The 17,462-nt window shown below is 52.0% G+C and overlaps 1 protein-coding gene across 9 annotated transcripts in view; it reads right to left on the reverse strand.

Annotated features, from left to right (window-relative positions):
• Nucleotides 1-17,462, reverse strand: part of FAM3D (FAM3 metabolism regulating signaling molecule D) — a 34,345-nt gene continuing 16,883 nt past the window's right edge. For 8 of the 9 annotated variants that reach the window (XM_019469912.2, XM_053897909.1, XM_053897912.1 and 5 more), the window contains 7 exons: nt 15,926-15,946; nt 11,879-11,996; nt 10,414-10,472; nt 7,324-7,374; nt 3,709-3,793; nt 2,877-3,003; nt 1-394 (listed from right to left, as the gene is read on the reverse strand). In XM_019469912.2, coding sequence (XP_019325457.2) covers nt 305-394; nt 2,877-3,003; nt 3,709-3,793; nt 7,324-7,374; nt 10,414-10,472; nt 11,879-11,996; nt 15,926-15,946 — 551 coding nt within the window. In that variant the 3' untranslated portion in view covers nt 1-304. The remainder of the gene's footprint in view (nt 395-2,876; nt 3,004-3,708; nt 3,794-7,323; nt 7,375-10,413; nt 10,473-11,878; nt 11,997-15,925; nt 15,947-17,462) is intronic. The other variant, XM_053897913.1, reaches the window with a different exon arrangement.

The following is a 17,462-nucleotide window of genomic DNA, read 5'->3' on the forward strand; positions in this document are numbered from 1 at the left end:
TTCATTCAAAGTCAGCAAAAATAAAATTTAATTGTGCGCTGCAGGTATGGGCAGTCTGTCCTTCCTCGGGGGTGACAGCCAGCCTGTTCTCTCCAGAGCAGACGGGCTCTGGAAGGATCCCTGAGTCTGGCCACCTTGGGTGAGCCGCCTCAGCCCATGAGAGGGGTCTGCTTCCAAACAGGGGAGGTGCACAGTGCATGGGGATTCCCCCAGCACTTTCCACAGGCCTCTTGGCCCCCTTCTCGTCGCCGCAGCCAGCTCTGACTCCTAGAGTAGCCAGGAGCTTCTTTGGTCCACAGCTACCCTATGGTATCTTTCGGGGAACACAGCCTTCCAGCTCCAGCAGCTCTGGCCAGCCCTCGTACTTGTTTGTGTCTGGGTTGTTCTTTAAGAACTAGAGAGAGAGAGAGAGAGAGAGAAAGAGAGAGACGTGGCCCACAGGGGAGGCTGTTCAGAATTCACACCTGAATTTTCATTGTGCTTTTAAACCTCATGCCTTCACTCACTTTGTTCTGGCTTTGGCCTCATGGGGAGGTGGTGGTGTTGGATATAACTAGCCCATTTCATAGGAGGGGAAACTGAGGCTCAGAGGGACTACAACTTGCCCAAGGTTTTACAGAGGGGATCAGAGCTCAGTCATCCCTCAGTGCCTTGGGGGTGGGGGGCGGCAGGGAGCATCAAGCGTGGGAGGTGGGCTTGCCGAGCATTAGCTCCTCTGCCAAATTCTCTATCAGCCCCTCTAGGACACCCCCAGACAACCAGAACAATGAGAAGAAGCATCCTAGCAATTCGTGAACACTTGTCCTATGCCAGGCACAAAGTACCTTATGTTTTTATTCCTTATGGTAGCCCCAGGAAGGGCATACCATTATCATCCCATTCTATAGATGGGGAGCCTGAGGCACAGAGGCCCAAAGTAACTGCCTGTGGCCACTTAGTTGGTAAGTGGCAGAACCACTTTGTAATATTAATTAAAAGTAAATAGAATAAAATCAGTTAAGATTGTGTTTAAAGTGCCTGGGCTTAGTTTACGGAAGAAACGAATGTAAGTGGCAAAGTCTACCAGTGGGATAATCGTGGCTCACCCTAGGGAATAAAGTCATTCTAGATGCTGCTTCTCTAACGCCCAGCGCCCCGTGTGTGGGAACAAAGGACTAGGTGGTTTCGATCACACCGTGGCCTCCGATTCATTTCCGGGTGATGGGTCGACTTGCGTGCTTCTTCTTTGCTGTCTTGGCCCGGTTTTGATGGGTTTGGAAGCTGGGCTTTATGAAGAACCGCGCCTGTGGCCTGAAGCCTCTTCCCTGCCTCCCGCCCTGCCCCCTCCCTGCACCTCACACAGGGATGCGCTGGAGCCCCCGTCCCGATGTCTGTGGTCTTCACCCAGAGGCTATCAACAGAGGGCTCCCTCCTTTTCTCCTCCAGCACAAGCTACTTTGTACAGTCATTTTTAAAAAGTAATTTCTAACGACCTGAATTCATTCTCTTAGAAACTCACGCATACAAACAAGGCCAGCATTTTCTAGACAGGGCAAAAACCGTTGCAGCCCATTGTGGTCCCCCCCAACCTGGAGTTCAGCCTCCTGACGCTGTCCCTCCCTGCCACCCATGGCCCCTTCCCTGCAGGCTGCTGTGCCTCTTGTCTGATTGCTGCCTGGGCCTCCTCCCTGCCTTCTCCACACTTCTCCGTGCTCAGCCGGGGAGGCTGTGCTAAAAGCATCAGGACGGGAAATCTTTGTGGAGGCAGGCTGACCTGATGACAGCTGCATCTGCATCGCTGAGTAGCTCAGACCTGAGCAAGCTGGTTAAAACCTCTCCATGCCTCCGGATCCTGGACTGTGAGATGGGAGGATAATTGTACCTGCTTCATGTGGGAATCAAAGAAGGCGCTGCAGGTAGCTTGCTCAGCCGAGCCTGCACGGAGCAAGTGCTTGCTGAATGCTAGCTAGTCTTTCTTATATATCAATCTGTGCTTGTCGCTTTCCTGCTTAAGCCTTCCATGGCTCCCCACTGCCTTCGGGATAGAATTCACTCACCTCGCTAGACCTTTATGCCTGAATCATCGACTCTTAGCTGCCTTCTGGGCAGAACTGAATGTTGTCACCTCCAAAGATGGGGCTACTTCATGCCTGGGGAAGATCTGGCTAGTTCTCCCACATTTTGGAACTGCTCTGAGCTGGGGACGCACAGATGGGGGACAGGGAGAGCAGGTGCAGCATTTCCCTGCGGGTTCCCAATGCTGCCTTAACTCCCCTTTCCTCCTCTGAGCAATCCTGAGACTCCATTGCTGGGGGGCCTCCCAGACCCTGCTTGGGGACACCCCTGGGTAGTGACCGTAGAGCCACATGTCATGGACCCCTGCTGACCCCTCCCATATCAGGTGGGCTCTCCTGTGTCCTCCTCTTGATGCAAGTTTACTCTCTCCACAGGGAGCTTAGAAGGGGACAGCTCCTCTGGTCCAAACCTCTCTCTTCAGGTGGGGAGCCTGAGCCCTTGGGGGGAATAGGGGTGTGGCTTAGGTTTCCATTGGGACCAGAAGCTAGGCATCCCCCCTTCTCTGGGCTCCCCTCTCTGCCTGTCATGCAGGCTTCATCTCTACATTCCTTTCTCTTTTTTTCCATGTCTCTCTTGCCTTCATCCTTCTTTTCTCCTTTTCCTTCTCTTTTTTGGTACTTATCCGATAATTTATTATGACCCACCTCCTTGCAAAATAGTCAAGGCCACTTCCTGCTGGGGGATTACCCAGTCAGGCCACTCTGACCTCTAGGGGTCCCCACACCATTCTTCCAAGCCACCCCAGTCCTTGTCCATCTATCCCTGGCAACTTCCCCCCACCCCACCCACTTCACTGGGATGGGATGCGACCAGGAACCCACCTGCTCAAAGGGGCTTTTGTCCTTGAGGTCTTTGGCTCCTAAAAAGACCCAGCTATCTCTGAAGCCCAGCTGCTTTGCGTAAGAACTGCCCAGGCTGGAGAGGAGCTTCCTGGTCTCATCATTCAGTCTGCAGAGGAGCAGAGAACAAGGTGAGGTAGAGGGGTGGGGGAAGGGTCAGGTTCTCAGGCCCTTGGCCTACGAGCAGAGTTGTGTTCAGGAAGAACAGGGCTGAGTGGCAAGGACTTCTCTCAAGAAGCCACTTGGAGGGGGCTGGAGAGGTGTTAGTACAATTTTGCTTCTGTTTACAAATATACATGTTTATTTGGAAAATATGGAACATCACAGAGGAACTAAAAATTAGAGTCTCACCCCGCTTGACATAATCATAAAATTTTAATATATTTCCTTCATGTCTTTTTTTCCCCCAGGTACTGTGGGATCATACCAATGCTTTTACAAAGTGCTTCTTTTTTTCCTCTTAATGCTAAAAGGTGAGCATTCTTCCATATCCTTAAATTATTTTCTACATCATTTTTGATGCAATATATCCATATATATATATATATGTATATATATGTATATAATATGTCACCTACCAGCATGTGTCATAATTTCTATAACTAGTAGGTCTTTATTGGACAGGGACAGTGTGTCCAGTTTTTTACTGTTGTAACCAAGGCTGTGATGGGCCTCCTAGAACATGTACACTTGTCTGGTTATTTCCCTAGGAAAAGTTGCCAGAAGATAGAGCCAGCAGGAGAGTGGGAAAAGGCACTTAGGGCTTGGAAGCATTTGGTTTGCTATGGCCTGGCAGGTAGAGGTTCCCACTTACCTGGTTCCTGGGTCATCATAGGAAGCCACCAGCACGAGTGCGCCTTCTGGAATTTCTTTAAGGAATTTCACCAGCAGCTTCACTTCTGCGGGAGGAAGGAAAGGAGGGTGCTGGTCATTTAGGGGAAGTGGCCACTGGTCATTCTCATTCTCTGCTACTGCTCTGATGAACCAGGAGTGGCCAGCGGCAGGCTGACACTGAGCTCCGTCTGAAGCTCTGGGGCCGGTAGGAGGTGGCATCCGGGGTGGAGCTCTCTGCAGCCCTTGTCCAGGGGAGAGCAACGTGCACAGAGCAAGGGTAGCCTCATTCAGGTGGTTAAGCGTGGACATTGGAATTTGAAAATTCCACAGGCAATTCAGATGTGCAGCCATAAGTGAGAGACATTGCCCTAAGGGCCCTTGGGGACCTACACCCAAGGTATGGAGGTCTTTGGCCCCTAAGAAATCATCTCTCAACATCTCTGGGCTCTTTGCATACCCTCCACCACCTCCTTCTACACTAGTTAACCACCTAACTTGTCTGTCCTGACTTTAGAGGATAGACCCACTGGACCACAGGCAACTCGGGTCACTGAGAGAGAACATTAGTGTCCTACAGATCCCAGCTTACACCAAAGAGCAAGCTTCCCTTTGCATCTTGAACACCGCACTGCAGGTGCAAAATCTGTGCCTTTAACAGAGACAGGCCTAGCTGCAGCACGTTGGGGAGGGATCAGCACCCAGCTGGAGCTTATCTTTATGGCCATCTTTGCTGCATAAAAAGTGATAACTTATGGCAGCGATATAGGTTCCTTTTTAAGATTATTTAGGTTAAAAAAGTGAGCTGATTCAAAGGAAAATACTAACAATTCAGACGGTACCCTGGACATGGCATAAAGTATGCAAGGGGCTCTTGAATGGCTGAAGAAGTATGGACAAGACTGGCCTAGTGGGAAAATCAGGGCTGTATCTGTCACACAAGGGTGATCAGTAGCACTGCCCAGAGAATTTTTGTAAAGAGCAAATGTGATGATGACTCTGGGGCATACAGAAAGTGCACTATAATGGAACTGCAATTCTTAGCAGCATCTGTAACATAATTTTGGGGGGCCGGTGCAAAACGAAAATGTGGAGCCTTTTGGGGCACCAAGCTGGCTCAGTCGGTAGAGCATGTGACTCTTGATCTCTGGGTTGTGAGTTTGAGCCCTACGCTGGGCATAGAGATTACTGAAAAATAAAATCTTAAAAAAGACAAGGAGACTTTTGTTAAAAAAATATTAAGAATTTCAAGATGGCAAAACTAGAGCATCAAACCAAACCTGAATTCGCTCTAAGCACAGGGCCCTGTATGGCCACTCCACCCATAGGTCCATGCCCATGAAGACAAGCCAGTTCTTATATTCCCTGAGGATCCCTTGGACCTAGGGGAAGAATCAAGTCCTGAAAGCCAAGGTCAGCTGTCAACCAGCTCAGTAACACAGTGGTCTGTGTAGTCCATGACCACAACCTGTCCTCAAATGCTTCTGTTTTTGGGTCCCTGTCAGTCATGGTTACATTCAACTTGACAATAGGGCAATATAAAATTTAGTTTTTTTTTAAGTTATTTTTTCCCCCTTTTCATTCTGACAATGACCTCCTTGCTTCTGAGTCCTGTGGATGGAGTGAGGGAGAAGGGAAGGGAAGGGAGAACACTGAATGAGCCCCCCAGGTCCTTTCTCCAGCCAGGCAGGGCCCCTCCCACTGATTAGTGTGGGTTACCATTCAATCCCCATGTCAGTCTCATGAAGTGGACACTGTGTATTCCCTCCATTTTACAGATGACAGAACTGAAGTTCAAGAGGTGTCATTGCCTCACCCTGAAGTCTTTGACTCCAGAGACTGGACCTTGTCCATAAACCTGGCCCCCGGCTACCCTGAACACCTGGGGGGGTCCTGGACAGAGAACAAATGACATCCTCTGGCCCTCGGCCAATAGTCTACCCCACGTTCTTCTCACCCCTGTCTTAGCTCTGTCCCACACCAGGAGGGGACTTGCGTGCCTGCATGTGGACACCCCCAGTCTGCTGTTCGAAGCTCTGTCCACACCACCCTCCCCTCCAGAAACTGCCAGGCCCTGGCCAACCTTCAGTCCTAAAGGTGTATCTGTGGCTTCTGCCCAAGGGGGTCACACCTCGAAGACGTCTGCGTGGGCCCTGATGCAGGCTTCCAGTCGGCACCTCCTCTGGCCTTGCAGACCCTACCTGAGAGGTGGGACTCAGGTGGAGGATGGCCATCATAGGACCCATGGGATCCTCTGAAGCCCTGGGCACAGGACAGGGTGCCGGCTCGTGTCTCTAAGTGTGGTTACCTTGCAAACATTCGCAGCTGTGACTTCGGGCACCAGACTCCCATTTCAATGCCTCCTTTTTTTGCAAGGCCAAGAGGGCTTCCCACTTTCTTGCTGCCTGGCTTTGTCTCCTCTTGGGCTTGTGCAGTTAGGTGGGCACAGTAGGGGAGTGAGGCCCGAGCCTGGAGCTGGGCCCTGAGGTTGCAGGCACAGGGGAGGGTAGCCTAGCTGAGCTGGGCTCTGAGAAGGGGGGGTGAGCTCAGTTCACCTATCCTGATGAAAACCGGCTTTTGCAGGACCAGGACTCCTGCTGCCTGCAAGGGGCCGCTCAGCTGCTTTTCCAGTTCCTATTGAGGCTCCTGTGTCAGAGGGAGGGAGGTGGGTTGCCAGCTGGGCAGTGGGTGGCATAATGGGTCTGGGACTTATTCCACCATGTTTTGGAAGATATCGGGATTGTTGGGTGAGAGTCCTGCCCCCACCATGGCTTTGCCAGTCAGCCTGTGGGCGAGGAAGCTGCTGGTGGGAAATTTCAGCCCAGGTAGGTCAGTGTCCTATAAGGCAAGGAGGACAGTGGGGTGGCTACATGTACAGAGAGGTTCAGAAAGCATGCCTGTGCACAGAGAGAAGAAAAGATGTCTGTAGAAAGATGCAGAGAGCTTGGAGCCTCAGAGATATCCTTTCTGGACCTTGGGAGGCCTTGTCCTGTCCTTGGGCCCAGTGGAGACCCTGCAGCCTTAAAATATAATACTCTTCACCCAGCAGAGCAAACTAGGCCGTATGTCCTTGCCCTAAGCACTTCAGGGCACACATGCCTGGCCTCCACCTGCCAGCACCGGCATATCTTTGCCTGAAGGTCTTCTCCCACCTCCAGACCTTCCTTTGTGCCCTGGGGCAGGCCAGAAGTGTGGGAAGTGCCAAGGAATTAGGGGCGGGAGCACCCCAGCTCCCTTGCCCCTTGAGACCTCTCTGAGGCATGTGTTGGACACTGGCTCCTGAGTTCCAGTTGCCCGCAGCGTTCAGCTTGATGACACATCGCACTGGCTATCTTCCTTTCCCTGTCTCACTTCCCGCTGATATTTTCTGAGGTCACCTCCTTCCAAGTCAACCGCTGCCCTTGAATCCTTGTCTCAGGCTCTGCATCCAGGAGAGGAGTTTCAAAGACAGCAGGATGGCGTCCCACCCCCACCATGCTTCTTTCTGGTTGTTTCCTGCAGAAACCAGAGCCAAGCGTCTTAACACCCCATGGCTCTCTTGCCACAGGAAGCGGCTCAGCCCACCCTGTGACCTCAGTGCCAACAGAGAGGTGCCTACCTCCGGAGTACATGTCGAAGCATTTCTGTGTTAGCACCATTCCTGTGGTTCCTAGGGATGAGAGAGCAAAACTGTGATTTCCTGGAATGTGTCATCCTGCCTATCGTTTTGCAGAAAATGGTTACTCTTTAAGGTCTAAAAATAGAATAATAATGGAGTAAAATCAGGTCCTGTGGAAAGCATGCAGCGCTAAGTAGGTGCCCACTAACCTTTGGGCTGATCTGAGAGGTACAAGAACACAATGGTGGAGGATCTCTGGAATCGAACGGTATCCAGCTAATCTGGGTCTGTGTTTTGCCTTGCCACTTCCTAATGCACCACTTAGTATTTGGACCTCAATTTTTGCATCTGAAAAATGGGCTATGGGAACTAAGCAAGATGTACTTCAAATAGGTAGTAAACACAACAAGATAAATTTCAGCTGGAAAATAGTAATAAAAAGAACTACATCCGTCATCATTATTCCTACCTAAACAGGAAACCTGTAATTTGAGTCCTCCGACTCTAGAAGGCAAAGGGACTTGCCGTGGGCTGAACTGTACCCAGTGCTCGGAGTCTAGTAATCTGAATGGCGTTTGTGGGTTTTGCAAAGGGTCCAAGTCCTACAGAAAACCAGGTGTTCTGGGGAAGTCGCAGTTCTCACGCTCCGCCACTAGATGGGGGTGTTGCAGAGGGGATGGCAGATCTACGTTTTCACCCCTGGTCCCTTCCCCCTTGCGTTAGCTTGTGGATCCGGGAAGAGGGTGGGGACAGGGGCCTGGGTAGTGGAGGCTCTCCTGCTGGGTGGGGGAGCTCACAGTGCAGCCCTTACTGGACTCTCAGAGCCACTAGTGTAGGGTCCTTGGAAGGGGGGGAGGGGTCTATGTACACATGAAACTATGATCATGTGCGTTTGTGGATTTTTCTGGAATTAGGGGGAAAAGGTGCAGACTGAAGTTTCTTAAAGGAATCTCTGCTCCCTAAAAGGTTGAGAACTACCAATACTTACCGATCTTTTTGATGGCTTATTATACAGTTGAGACTGTGAAGCCCTGAGAGTGATTTGTTGGACTTCCCCGCAGCTGACATGCAGTAGGTGCTACATAGATGTTTGGAGAGGATTTTAGTCTAGGGAAGTAAGTAATTCAGCTGGGTGATTAAGACCTGGAGTCAGCCAGATCCGGGTTCAAATCTATTGGCTGTGTAACCTTGGGCAAGTTGCCTAACCTCTCTGAACTTCCATGTCTTACCTCCATACAGAGTCCATAGCTCCATTCTAGCATCGGGGTGAGGCTGAATGACATAGCACATAGTGAATGCTCTGTAACAGCTCTTGGTGTTACTGATGCCTGTGTTCATCTTTGGGCTTTGTGAGGGGAGGAGAGGGAGGCCCCAAGCTAAGCCTGTCTCATTGGACACTAGTCATAGAGGTTGTCTCCTGCAGTGGCCCATTTCAGGGAAGAGAGAACCAGCAGGTTTCAGCCAGATGGGCTGCAGCCAGGGCCAGTTCCTGCCCTTCCCACTGGGGTGAGGGGTGGGGGTGTGTGTGGAGATTAGGTGAAACAGGCCCTGTAGACTGAGACCCCTACAGTCATCTGCCGGCATGCCCTCCCTGTAGGAAGCGGCCGCCAAGGCAGTGAGTCAGGTCTTGCTCTCCTTCTCAAGACTGGAGGAGGCGTGCCCTGCTCGGCCTCCTGCCCCTCCCAGGCCCCGCTTTTCCTGGGCTGCCTTCTGACCTCCCACTCTGGGTGAGGCTCCATTTTTGCTTTAGGCTTTGACCTTTCCCCTGACTCAGCAGGATTTCTTGGCAGAAGGGGAATGTCTCCCTAGGAGTCCCATCCTACCCTGTCACTTCCTAAGTGTGTTCATGTGGTCATGACACACACAAGCTTGACCTTTTCCTTCCGGAGCATCTGCTGTGCCCTTTTTTCCACCTGCCCTGACCTTTGTCCCAGGAAGTAGCTCTTAGATTCAGGGAAATGGCCTGCGCTCTCCATCTAAGAGCCAGAGGCAGAGAGAGAGGAGGGTCTTGGCTGGGGCAGACCACCTGGTCCTTACTCCGCCCCTGTAAACCCACCCCTCCTGAAATGTGTCCCTGTTTCAGCCATGGCTAGAAGTTGGTCTTCCTGCTGGAGATGCAGGGTAGTAAGGCTGTGGGCCTTCCTCCAGGTCTCCTTGCCCCCAGCCTCCCTGCTCCAAGCTGGAAGGAAGTTTCTGGAATGCAGGGCTGGACCCTCATGCCCTCCTCAAAGCCTTTCTGAGGCTCCCTATTGACTTTAGCTTCAAGCTCACACTTCTTAGTAGAAGGCTTAGCCCTTCATCCTCTCGCCCTGCCTGCCTCCCCATCTGTACCTGTCATCCTGCCCGCTTCTCTGTGTAGCCAGGAAGACCCTGTGTGGCCCCCAAGCCCTCTTCCCCGCTTCTCCCTTCTCTGCTTCCTGTACAGTGTTGCCCCTGCCTCGAAGGAGCCTCCCCCACTTTTTCCCTGGTCAACCCCCACGATCCTTCAGGCCTCAGCTGACCAGCACCTCCCTCTGGAAGCCTCCCCTGACTACCCCCATCCCCAGCTGTATGTCCCAGTTCTCAGAGCTGTGCTTCCTCCTCCTTCATAGATGTTCACCACATTGTAGTGGTTGTCAACTCCATGGACAGGCCAGGACCTGTCCTTCTAGTTCATGGCTGACCCCTAGTGCTTCTGTACAGGGCCTGGCCCATAGTAGCTGCTGACAGTATTTGATGAATGAGTGAATGAAGGTGTGCAATCAGCTCATGATCTCACATTGTTGTTGGTTGTCCCTCAGGGTTTCATGTGTGTTGGCTTAGGCCGCATGGATGGGCCTTGAGGATGGGCTTATGTTTCATAGGAGAAGTGTATCTTCCTGGGATAGTTGCTCACGGTGGGGGCCTGGTCAAGACTCTGGTGGGTGGGACCAGGTCTTTTAGACCTTCTGTCCCATGGGCTTTCCCTCTGGAGCACTGCTGGATGGCCCCAGGTGTGTAGTAGGAGCTGAGCCAGTGTTGGTTGAATGAATGTGTAACTACCTCCCCCCGCCCCCGCCCCAGTCCTAAGAGCATGGAGGGGGCTGTCTGGGGGATAGGTCAGCAGCTCACCGTTCACCAGGGCAATATTCAGGCCTCTGCCCACGTTGTTTTTCACAGGACTCATGATCCTGACAAAGAAGAAGAGAAACAAAATACAACAGTTGGGCCCAAACGTGGAACGAACACTCTGCTTTTGTGACTCGGGAACTCCGAGAGGGCCCACATGGCACTCTGCAGAAGCATCAGGAAGCACACAGAATAATTTGGGCCATCTGTTTTCTCCTGGAAACAAGCGGTGGGCTGGATTCTCTGAGGAATTCTCATGGCATGTTTGGACCAGAACAGTCTGCTCAGAAAAGAGAGAAGGTCCCTGCCTGGGGCTCTGAGGTGTTGGAGGTGGGACCAGGCTACCTCCCCAAGCAGTGAAGCCTGGCTGCTGGGAAGAAGGCAGAACCCAGAACATTGCTGCTGTCCTGCAGCCAGGGATTGCTGCGTAGAGCCCAGCTGTGGCCCTACCTGCCCAGCATCCACACCCCAGTCCTCTGGCTCTCTTGGGAAAACTGTCCTGTACTCTCAGACCAGGTAGTTCTTGGGACTCAGTCTCCCAGGTCTGGACAAATAGAGCATACTGTGCCCCTGGTCACAGTGATTGAGCCTGGTATGGTCATGTGACCCAGGCCAGCCAATGAAACTCAGTCTTGGGCCTTTTGCAGGGATAATTTGGGTGGGAGAAAGCTGTCTTCCCAGTGGGGTGCCAGCCTGGGCTAATATGCCAGCCAACCAGTGGCCTCCCTCCTTTACATGAAGCAGCCCATTCTCATGTCCCAAAAACTGAATCTAACAGAGGAGAACAGAACTAAAGATGGTATGAAAGGGACCCTTGATGACGTGGTTTGAACCCCTGGATCCAGCTGGTCCTGAAGCCCGCTGTCTCTGGCCTTTTGTATATATGAACCACTAAGTTCTGTGTTTTGCCTGAGTTGGAGTTTGGTTCAGAAACCTGACTAAAACATCTGTGTCTGGCTTCTTTAGTAGGATAAACTTACCGTCCCCAGGGCCTTTACTACCTGGCTTGGATAATGGGTACACAGTATTTCTCTTGAACCTAAGTAGAAGTCTTGGCACCTGCTGCATCTGAACTTTGGTGCCTAGATCTTGACTTTGAACCTCCCCAGAGGCATCCCCCTTTATAGGAAGCCCAGCAGTCTGGGTATCACACAGACCTGAGTTCAAATCCTGACTTTACCACCAGTTAGCTGGGTAATGCTGTCTGTGCCTCAGTTTCCTCATCAATTATAGTCCCACCTCTGGGAGTGTTGGGGGATTGAATGAGATGAAGCCACAAAGCATCTCACAAGGTGCTGGCAGATGGAGATGCTGCTGGGACTATTGTTATTTGTGACTCATCCACCCAGAGTAAAAGGAAGCCAGTGGAAGGTATGGGCTGCTTTCAGGGCCTGCCCTCGCAGCTTCTGACTTTGTGAATGAATGCATGAGTGAATGGAAAGAAAAAAAAAAAACACAAGACACTTACACTTGGTTTTCGAAGCACATGGTAGGGCCCACGACGTTAGCAGCCCCGCTGCTGATTTTAAAGGCGAAGAACTCTTTTGGGCAGGGCTTAGCGAGGCCACACTTGGCCCTCATGACTGCTGTTGAAGGAACAGAACAACTTTAGCATTAGCAGCTCAGGAAGGGACCCAGGAGGAGGAGGGGGAGGGGCCCGGGATCAGGCGCAGGACTGAGCTCAGAGGCCTCCTCCCCAAGGAGCCTTTGCTGACGGCCCGAGTCTGGGGGATTTGCCCCTGTGTTCCCATGATGCCTCCAACAGTCCCCGTCAAAGACACAGGACACTGGTCGTGTGGTCTGACCACCCTAGAATTCATTTTCGGGGTTCCCATGGCAGCTCTAGCCCCAGCCCAGTGCCTGACTCAGCACACAGCACCCCCAGAACTAGTGTGGAGGAACGAGTGGTGGTTAATTACCACCCTGGTTATTACCAGGGTCGCTGTGATGAAGGGGTTCTCTTGAGAACCTCTCTCTAGGGCCACAGCAGCCTTTTGAGCTCCCAGAGGCCCCCTGTTGGCAACCTCCTGGGGGCCCCAGCATGGTGGGTAGGACGCCTCACCAGCCAGGTTCCCGAGTCTTCAACTTCCTTGCGTATCAACATCCTTATCTGTGAAATGGGAATAATAGGGTGCCTTTCCCACTGGGTTCTTGTGAGGAATAAGTGGGCACAGGTTGAGGCTCAAGACATATTGGGTAGTCTTCTTTTTTTGAAAAACTTTGTTTTAATTATTTACTGATTTTTGAGAGAGAGACAGAGAGAGAGAGAGACAGAGAGAGAGAGAGAGAGAGAATCCTAAGCAGGCTCTGTGCTGTGAGCATAGTCTGTGCAGAGCCTGATGTGGGGCTCGAAACCACGAACCATGAGATCATGACCTGAGCTGAGATCAAGGGTCAACCGCTTAACCGACTGAGCCACCCTGGCGCCCCTGGGTATTCTTCTTATCACTCATTTAGTGATCATACTGAACACCTACTATGGGCCAGGCCCTGGGATACAATAAGGAACAGGCAGGTGGTTCTGGTCCTCTCCCACTCCATGCTTAGAATCCACTGAGGATTCAGTATGTGGCACCTCTGATTATTGTGGCTGCCATTAAGACCTGTGCCTTCCCTGCGTGGGCCTCAGAGGGCAAACCCAGGGAGGGTGTGAAAGGCAGGAAACATATACAGGACCCCCAAACACAGCCGCTGAGCCACTCGGGCCTCAATCGACCCTTTGTGAGCTGGGACATCCGTCACCTGTGCTTTCAGCCTGGCAGGCTTTAATTTATATTAATGCCTTGTGTTTTTGTTTTTTTAATACCATCTGACAGGAAAATACCTTTAGGGAGGGCTGGGTAAACACGGACTTAGAGAAAGTTCACCTGCAAAAGGAAGGCGGTGATTGGGCAGCCCCTCTCCTTCAGCCCTGTGCCAGGCATCTAGCTGAGCTATGGCAGTGCCTGCTTGGAGCAAACCCACAGGCTTCCTAGGAGAAGCTGGCACATGCCGAAGGCTTGCTGCGTGCTGGGCACTGTGGCAAGCACTTTACATTGATTATCTTGTTAAATTGTGCCTATAACTCCTGTGCCTGGCATATAGTAGGCACTCAATAAATATTCACTGAATAAACCCATGGAGCATGTGGGCAAGGTGATTAGGGGCTCCAGGGCCCTTGGCAGCCTAGAGGGAGCCTTTATGTGTATCAGGGCAAAGGGCCCCTCCGGAGGAGACACAACCCACTGGCACAAGGCTTGGCAAGCCCATGACACCTCTAAGTAAGTAAATGTGCTCCTTCCTAGGAGAGAATGCCACCCAACCCAGGGTGCCCTGCTGCATTTCAGCTCACACGCCTAGTGGGCAGCCCTGGAGGTCTGAGTGCAATGCCTGTCCTAGGCTCCCTGCCCTGCCCCCCTGCCCCAACCCGGAGTTTCAACACACCCAGAGCTCAAACCAGGACGTTGTCCCCAGAGTGAGGGCCAGGGATGGAGACACCCACAAGGGGCTGTCCAGGCCTGTGACTCAGGACAGAGAGGGCTGGAGACGTGGACCCGACTCCCTTTCCCCACCTCCTGGAGGGGACCCTTCTCAAGAGGCCTAGTACCTGCCTGCGGGGCTGGCTGAGGATGAGGCGGGGGAGGGGTCCTCCTCTCCTATGAGTCTTGGGGCCCAACCTCTGGCCCCCGGGCCCCTCATGGGAAGGCCAGTTTACTCTTGAGACGAGAGGTTCTCACTTATGCTGGAGGGATTGTTCCAGGCCCCGGCCACCACCCTAGAGTGTGCCCAGAGCCTAATCAACTGCAGCTAAGTCTGATAAACCTGATGTCAACAGGCTGGCTTAAGCAGGCTTTTCTGGAATTGATTTTCTGACCATCCAGCCTTCACAGTCAAGCTACTGGATGAAAGGGATGATGTCCAGGGGTCTGAGCCACCGGGAGGCAGGGGATTTGCTCTCTGGGTTTGGGCTCGGAGGTTGCCCCCACCAGCCGCCTCAAACCCTGAGGCCCGAGCCCTCTGGGAACCCCTAGTGCTGTTGGTGAGGTCATGGAGCTCAGCCCTGGAAGGGGAGCAGTCAGGAACTGTGGGCTACTCTTCAGTAATCTGCGGGGCGACTTGCCAGAAGTCTCTCCCTTTACCTTTGCTGACTGTAAAATTAGGAGTTGGTTTAGATCAGGGTTGTCAAATAGCTTTTCTCTTTAATGTCAGTGGATCTGCTGTTAGAGGCTTAATGATAAAGCTGTAGAGGCTGCCTGTGGGCCTGGAGGGAGAGGGTGCTGGGATTGACCGGTCATGTCGACCAGGGGAGCGGGCAGGGCGGGAGGCAGCACGTGGGCCTGGATTTGCCATCCTCTAGCAGGTGACGCCTGAGCGTTTGGACCAAGGTGTCGTGACACTGTGTCTACTGCAGGATGTGACTCAGGAAGTTTCAGGTCAATGGAGTTGAGGGTGTGGGGCAAGTGGTTCGTGTTGGTCCATACGGTCTTTGCTCTCTGTAATCCCACAGTGCACCAGGGCTCTTCTGTCCTTCTCAGTCAAAATTCTGTTCCTGGAACTACGTCCCTCTTCAGTCACTACTATGTCGAGGTGCAAGAAGGTGGGCCTGGGGATGTTGCCTCTCGCAAGGAGGTGTTGAGACCGTGGGCTCTGGACCACCACATACAGCTGTGTTGCCTTGGCCAAGAGATTTCACTTCTGTGAGTTTCAGTTTGCCCATCTGTAAAATGGGGATGATTATACAGCACCCACACAAGGCTGTGGTGAGGATTGCAGGAGATGCTTGTAAAGCTCTGAACATGGGGTCTGGCACATAGTAGGCCTTCCATCATGGTACTATTATCATCATCATTACTGTCCTTACTCCCACCTTCTCTACTCTTCGGGAGCTTGGGTCCTGGCCAAAGCCCTGCTCAGATGTGTGCAGTGTCCCACATTTGGGGCCTCAGCCATGGGCTCCCCTGCAGCCCCACACATTCCTGCCTCTAGGCCTTTGCCATTCCCTCTTCTCTGATGCCTTCCATGACCCCATCTCATTGGAAGGGGGCAGCCCTCCTGGAGCCCAGAACACTTTGCCCCATCTCTCTTGGCATGTTTGGCACTTCTACCCCAACGGACAATCAACACCCACTTCTGTTTGCCCCTGGGGGCCTCTGTAGTGCCCGACATGGCCCCTTATACTTGGTAACAGGAACTGTGAGTCAAGCCTGGGGTCCCTGCATGATGATAATAAGCACAGCCCCCATCTTCTGGCCCAGGGGCCCAGTGGGGAGGCGGCTGTGCTCGGCCAGGTGCCATGACGGGGAGGCAATCCAGACTGCAGGGCGAGGGGACTGGGGAAGGGAGAGTTGAGCCATAGAGTTGAGAATCTATCAGTGGGCCACAAGGCTCGGGGGCTTCGGAAGGCAACATTGGGCCATGGGAGGAGAGAGCTGGGCAGACTCTGGACACAAAGATGTTTCCAGGACCTGCAGGGCCAGGAATAGCAGCCCTGGGACATCTCACCCTAAAGCAAAGGCAGGGTTGGGGTGATACTCACGGATCTCCTTGGTGACCAAACCTGCCGGAGAGAAGACAGATCTGGTTGGAGAGGAAGTGCTTTGGGTGCTCCCTGCTGGAGGCTGGGGTGTGGGGTGTGGGGCATGGCATTGGCCTGGCCAAGGGATCCTCCTCCCCTGCAGGATGTCCCGCCCTTTCAGGGAGCCCTTGCTCACTTGCCACTGCTACCCCTTTACACACACACACATACACACACACAGCACTTCCTACTCTAACAGAGCATGTTATTAAATGCATAAAATAAAATAGATTAGAAAGGAAACCAACTGTATATCAATACAGAAATAAAACATTAAAAAATAAATTTGTGCTGTGGTAATATATGTGCTTCTATATTAATGCATTAAATAATAAGGTGGGGTGTGTGCAGCCAGGCTAGGAACCCCTGAAGACAATGAATGTTGTCTTTCAGTGGCTGAACATTAATGGTTTTCGATGACCACTGTTCCCACTGGTGACATTTTCTGTCACCGTAAGCATTTCTCGAGACTCTGGATCACGTTAATGCACTTCTGTGTATTCTGTAATTAAGTCTGTTTGTCTCCCCAACTCAGACCATGAGTGGGGGCCACATGTTAGGTCCCTGGGACCTAACACGGAATAGTTGCTCCATGATTGTTGATTGGAGGTATTGATTTACCTCAGGTAGCTGAGTTCTGGGGTATCCTTTCTTTCTTTCCTTCTTTCTTTTTTCAAGTTTATTTTCTTTATTTTGAGAGAAAGAGAAAGGGAGAATCCCAAGCAGGCTCTGTGCTGTCAGCATGGAGACCGACAAAGGGCTCAATCTCACAACCGATGGTGACCTGAGCTGAAATCAAGAGTCGGAAACTTAACTGACTGAGCCACCCAGGTGCCCCTGGGGTTTCCTTTCAAACACTGTTCTCTTTCTCACCTCAGGCTTGGGCTGTCTCTTCTAGAGGACACACCTGATCTCCACTCCTGCTCTGAGCCTCCTGTACTGACCTGGGCCCATCCCTTCCCAGGCTGTCGGTACAGCCAAGTCAATCTGTATGAAAGCAGTGTCCGGGGACATGTTGGCCACCATGAATCTATATAAATCATCTTGACATGGGTGTGAGCCATGCTTGACAAGAAGTGTATGAGGTGAGGGATCTCGGAGACTCCTCTGTGGGATGACTGGCTTCTTACAGCTGTGAAGTTGTGAGCTAGTCTGGGCCACTAGAGGTTATTATGTTTGATTGTGTCAATGGAGGTGGTTCTCTGAATCCAAGGAGAACAAATGCAGAGGAATAGATAGCTGCCTTTTCTCTCCTTCCTTAAAAGAATTTGGACCTGTGAGACCACAGTTCCCATTCCTCCTGACATCTACAGGGAGCATTTGGGCAAGTTTCTTAAGAAAAGAAGGAGATGAGGAAACTTACACCACACCATGAGGTCATGTATGAGTCCACTCCACAACCAAATCTTGGATCACCTCATGGGGCATTTGTGCAGATTATATGAGATTATTCATGTAGGTAACTGGTATTACTTACTCATCCATCATCCCCCCCATC

The sequence above is a fragment of the Panthera pardus genome, unplaced genomic scaffold (assembly GCF_024362965.1).
Source record: "Panthera pardus isolate Hobbes unplaced genomic scaffold, ASM2436296v1 HiC_scaffold_8, whole genome shotgun sequence".
NCBI classification, from domain to species: Eukaryota; Metazoa; Chordata; class Mammalia; order Carnivora; family Felidae; genus Panthera; species Panthera pardus.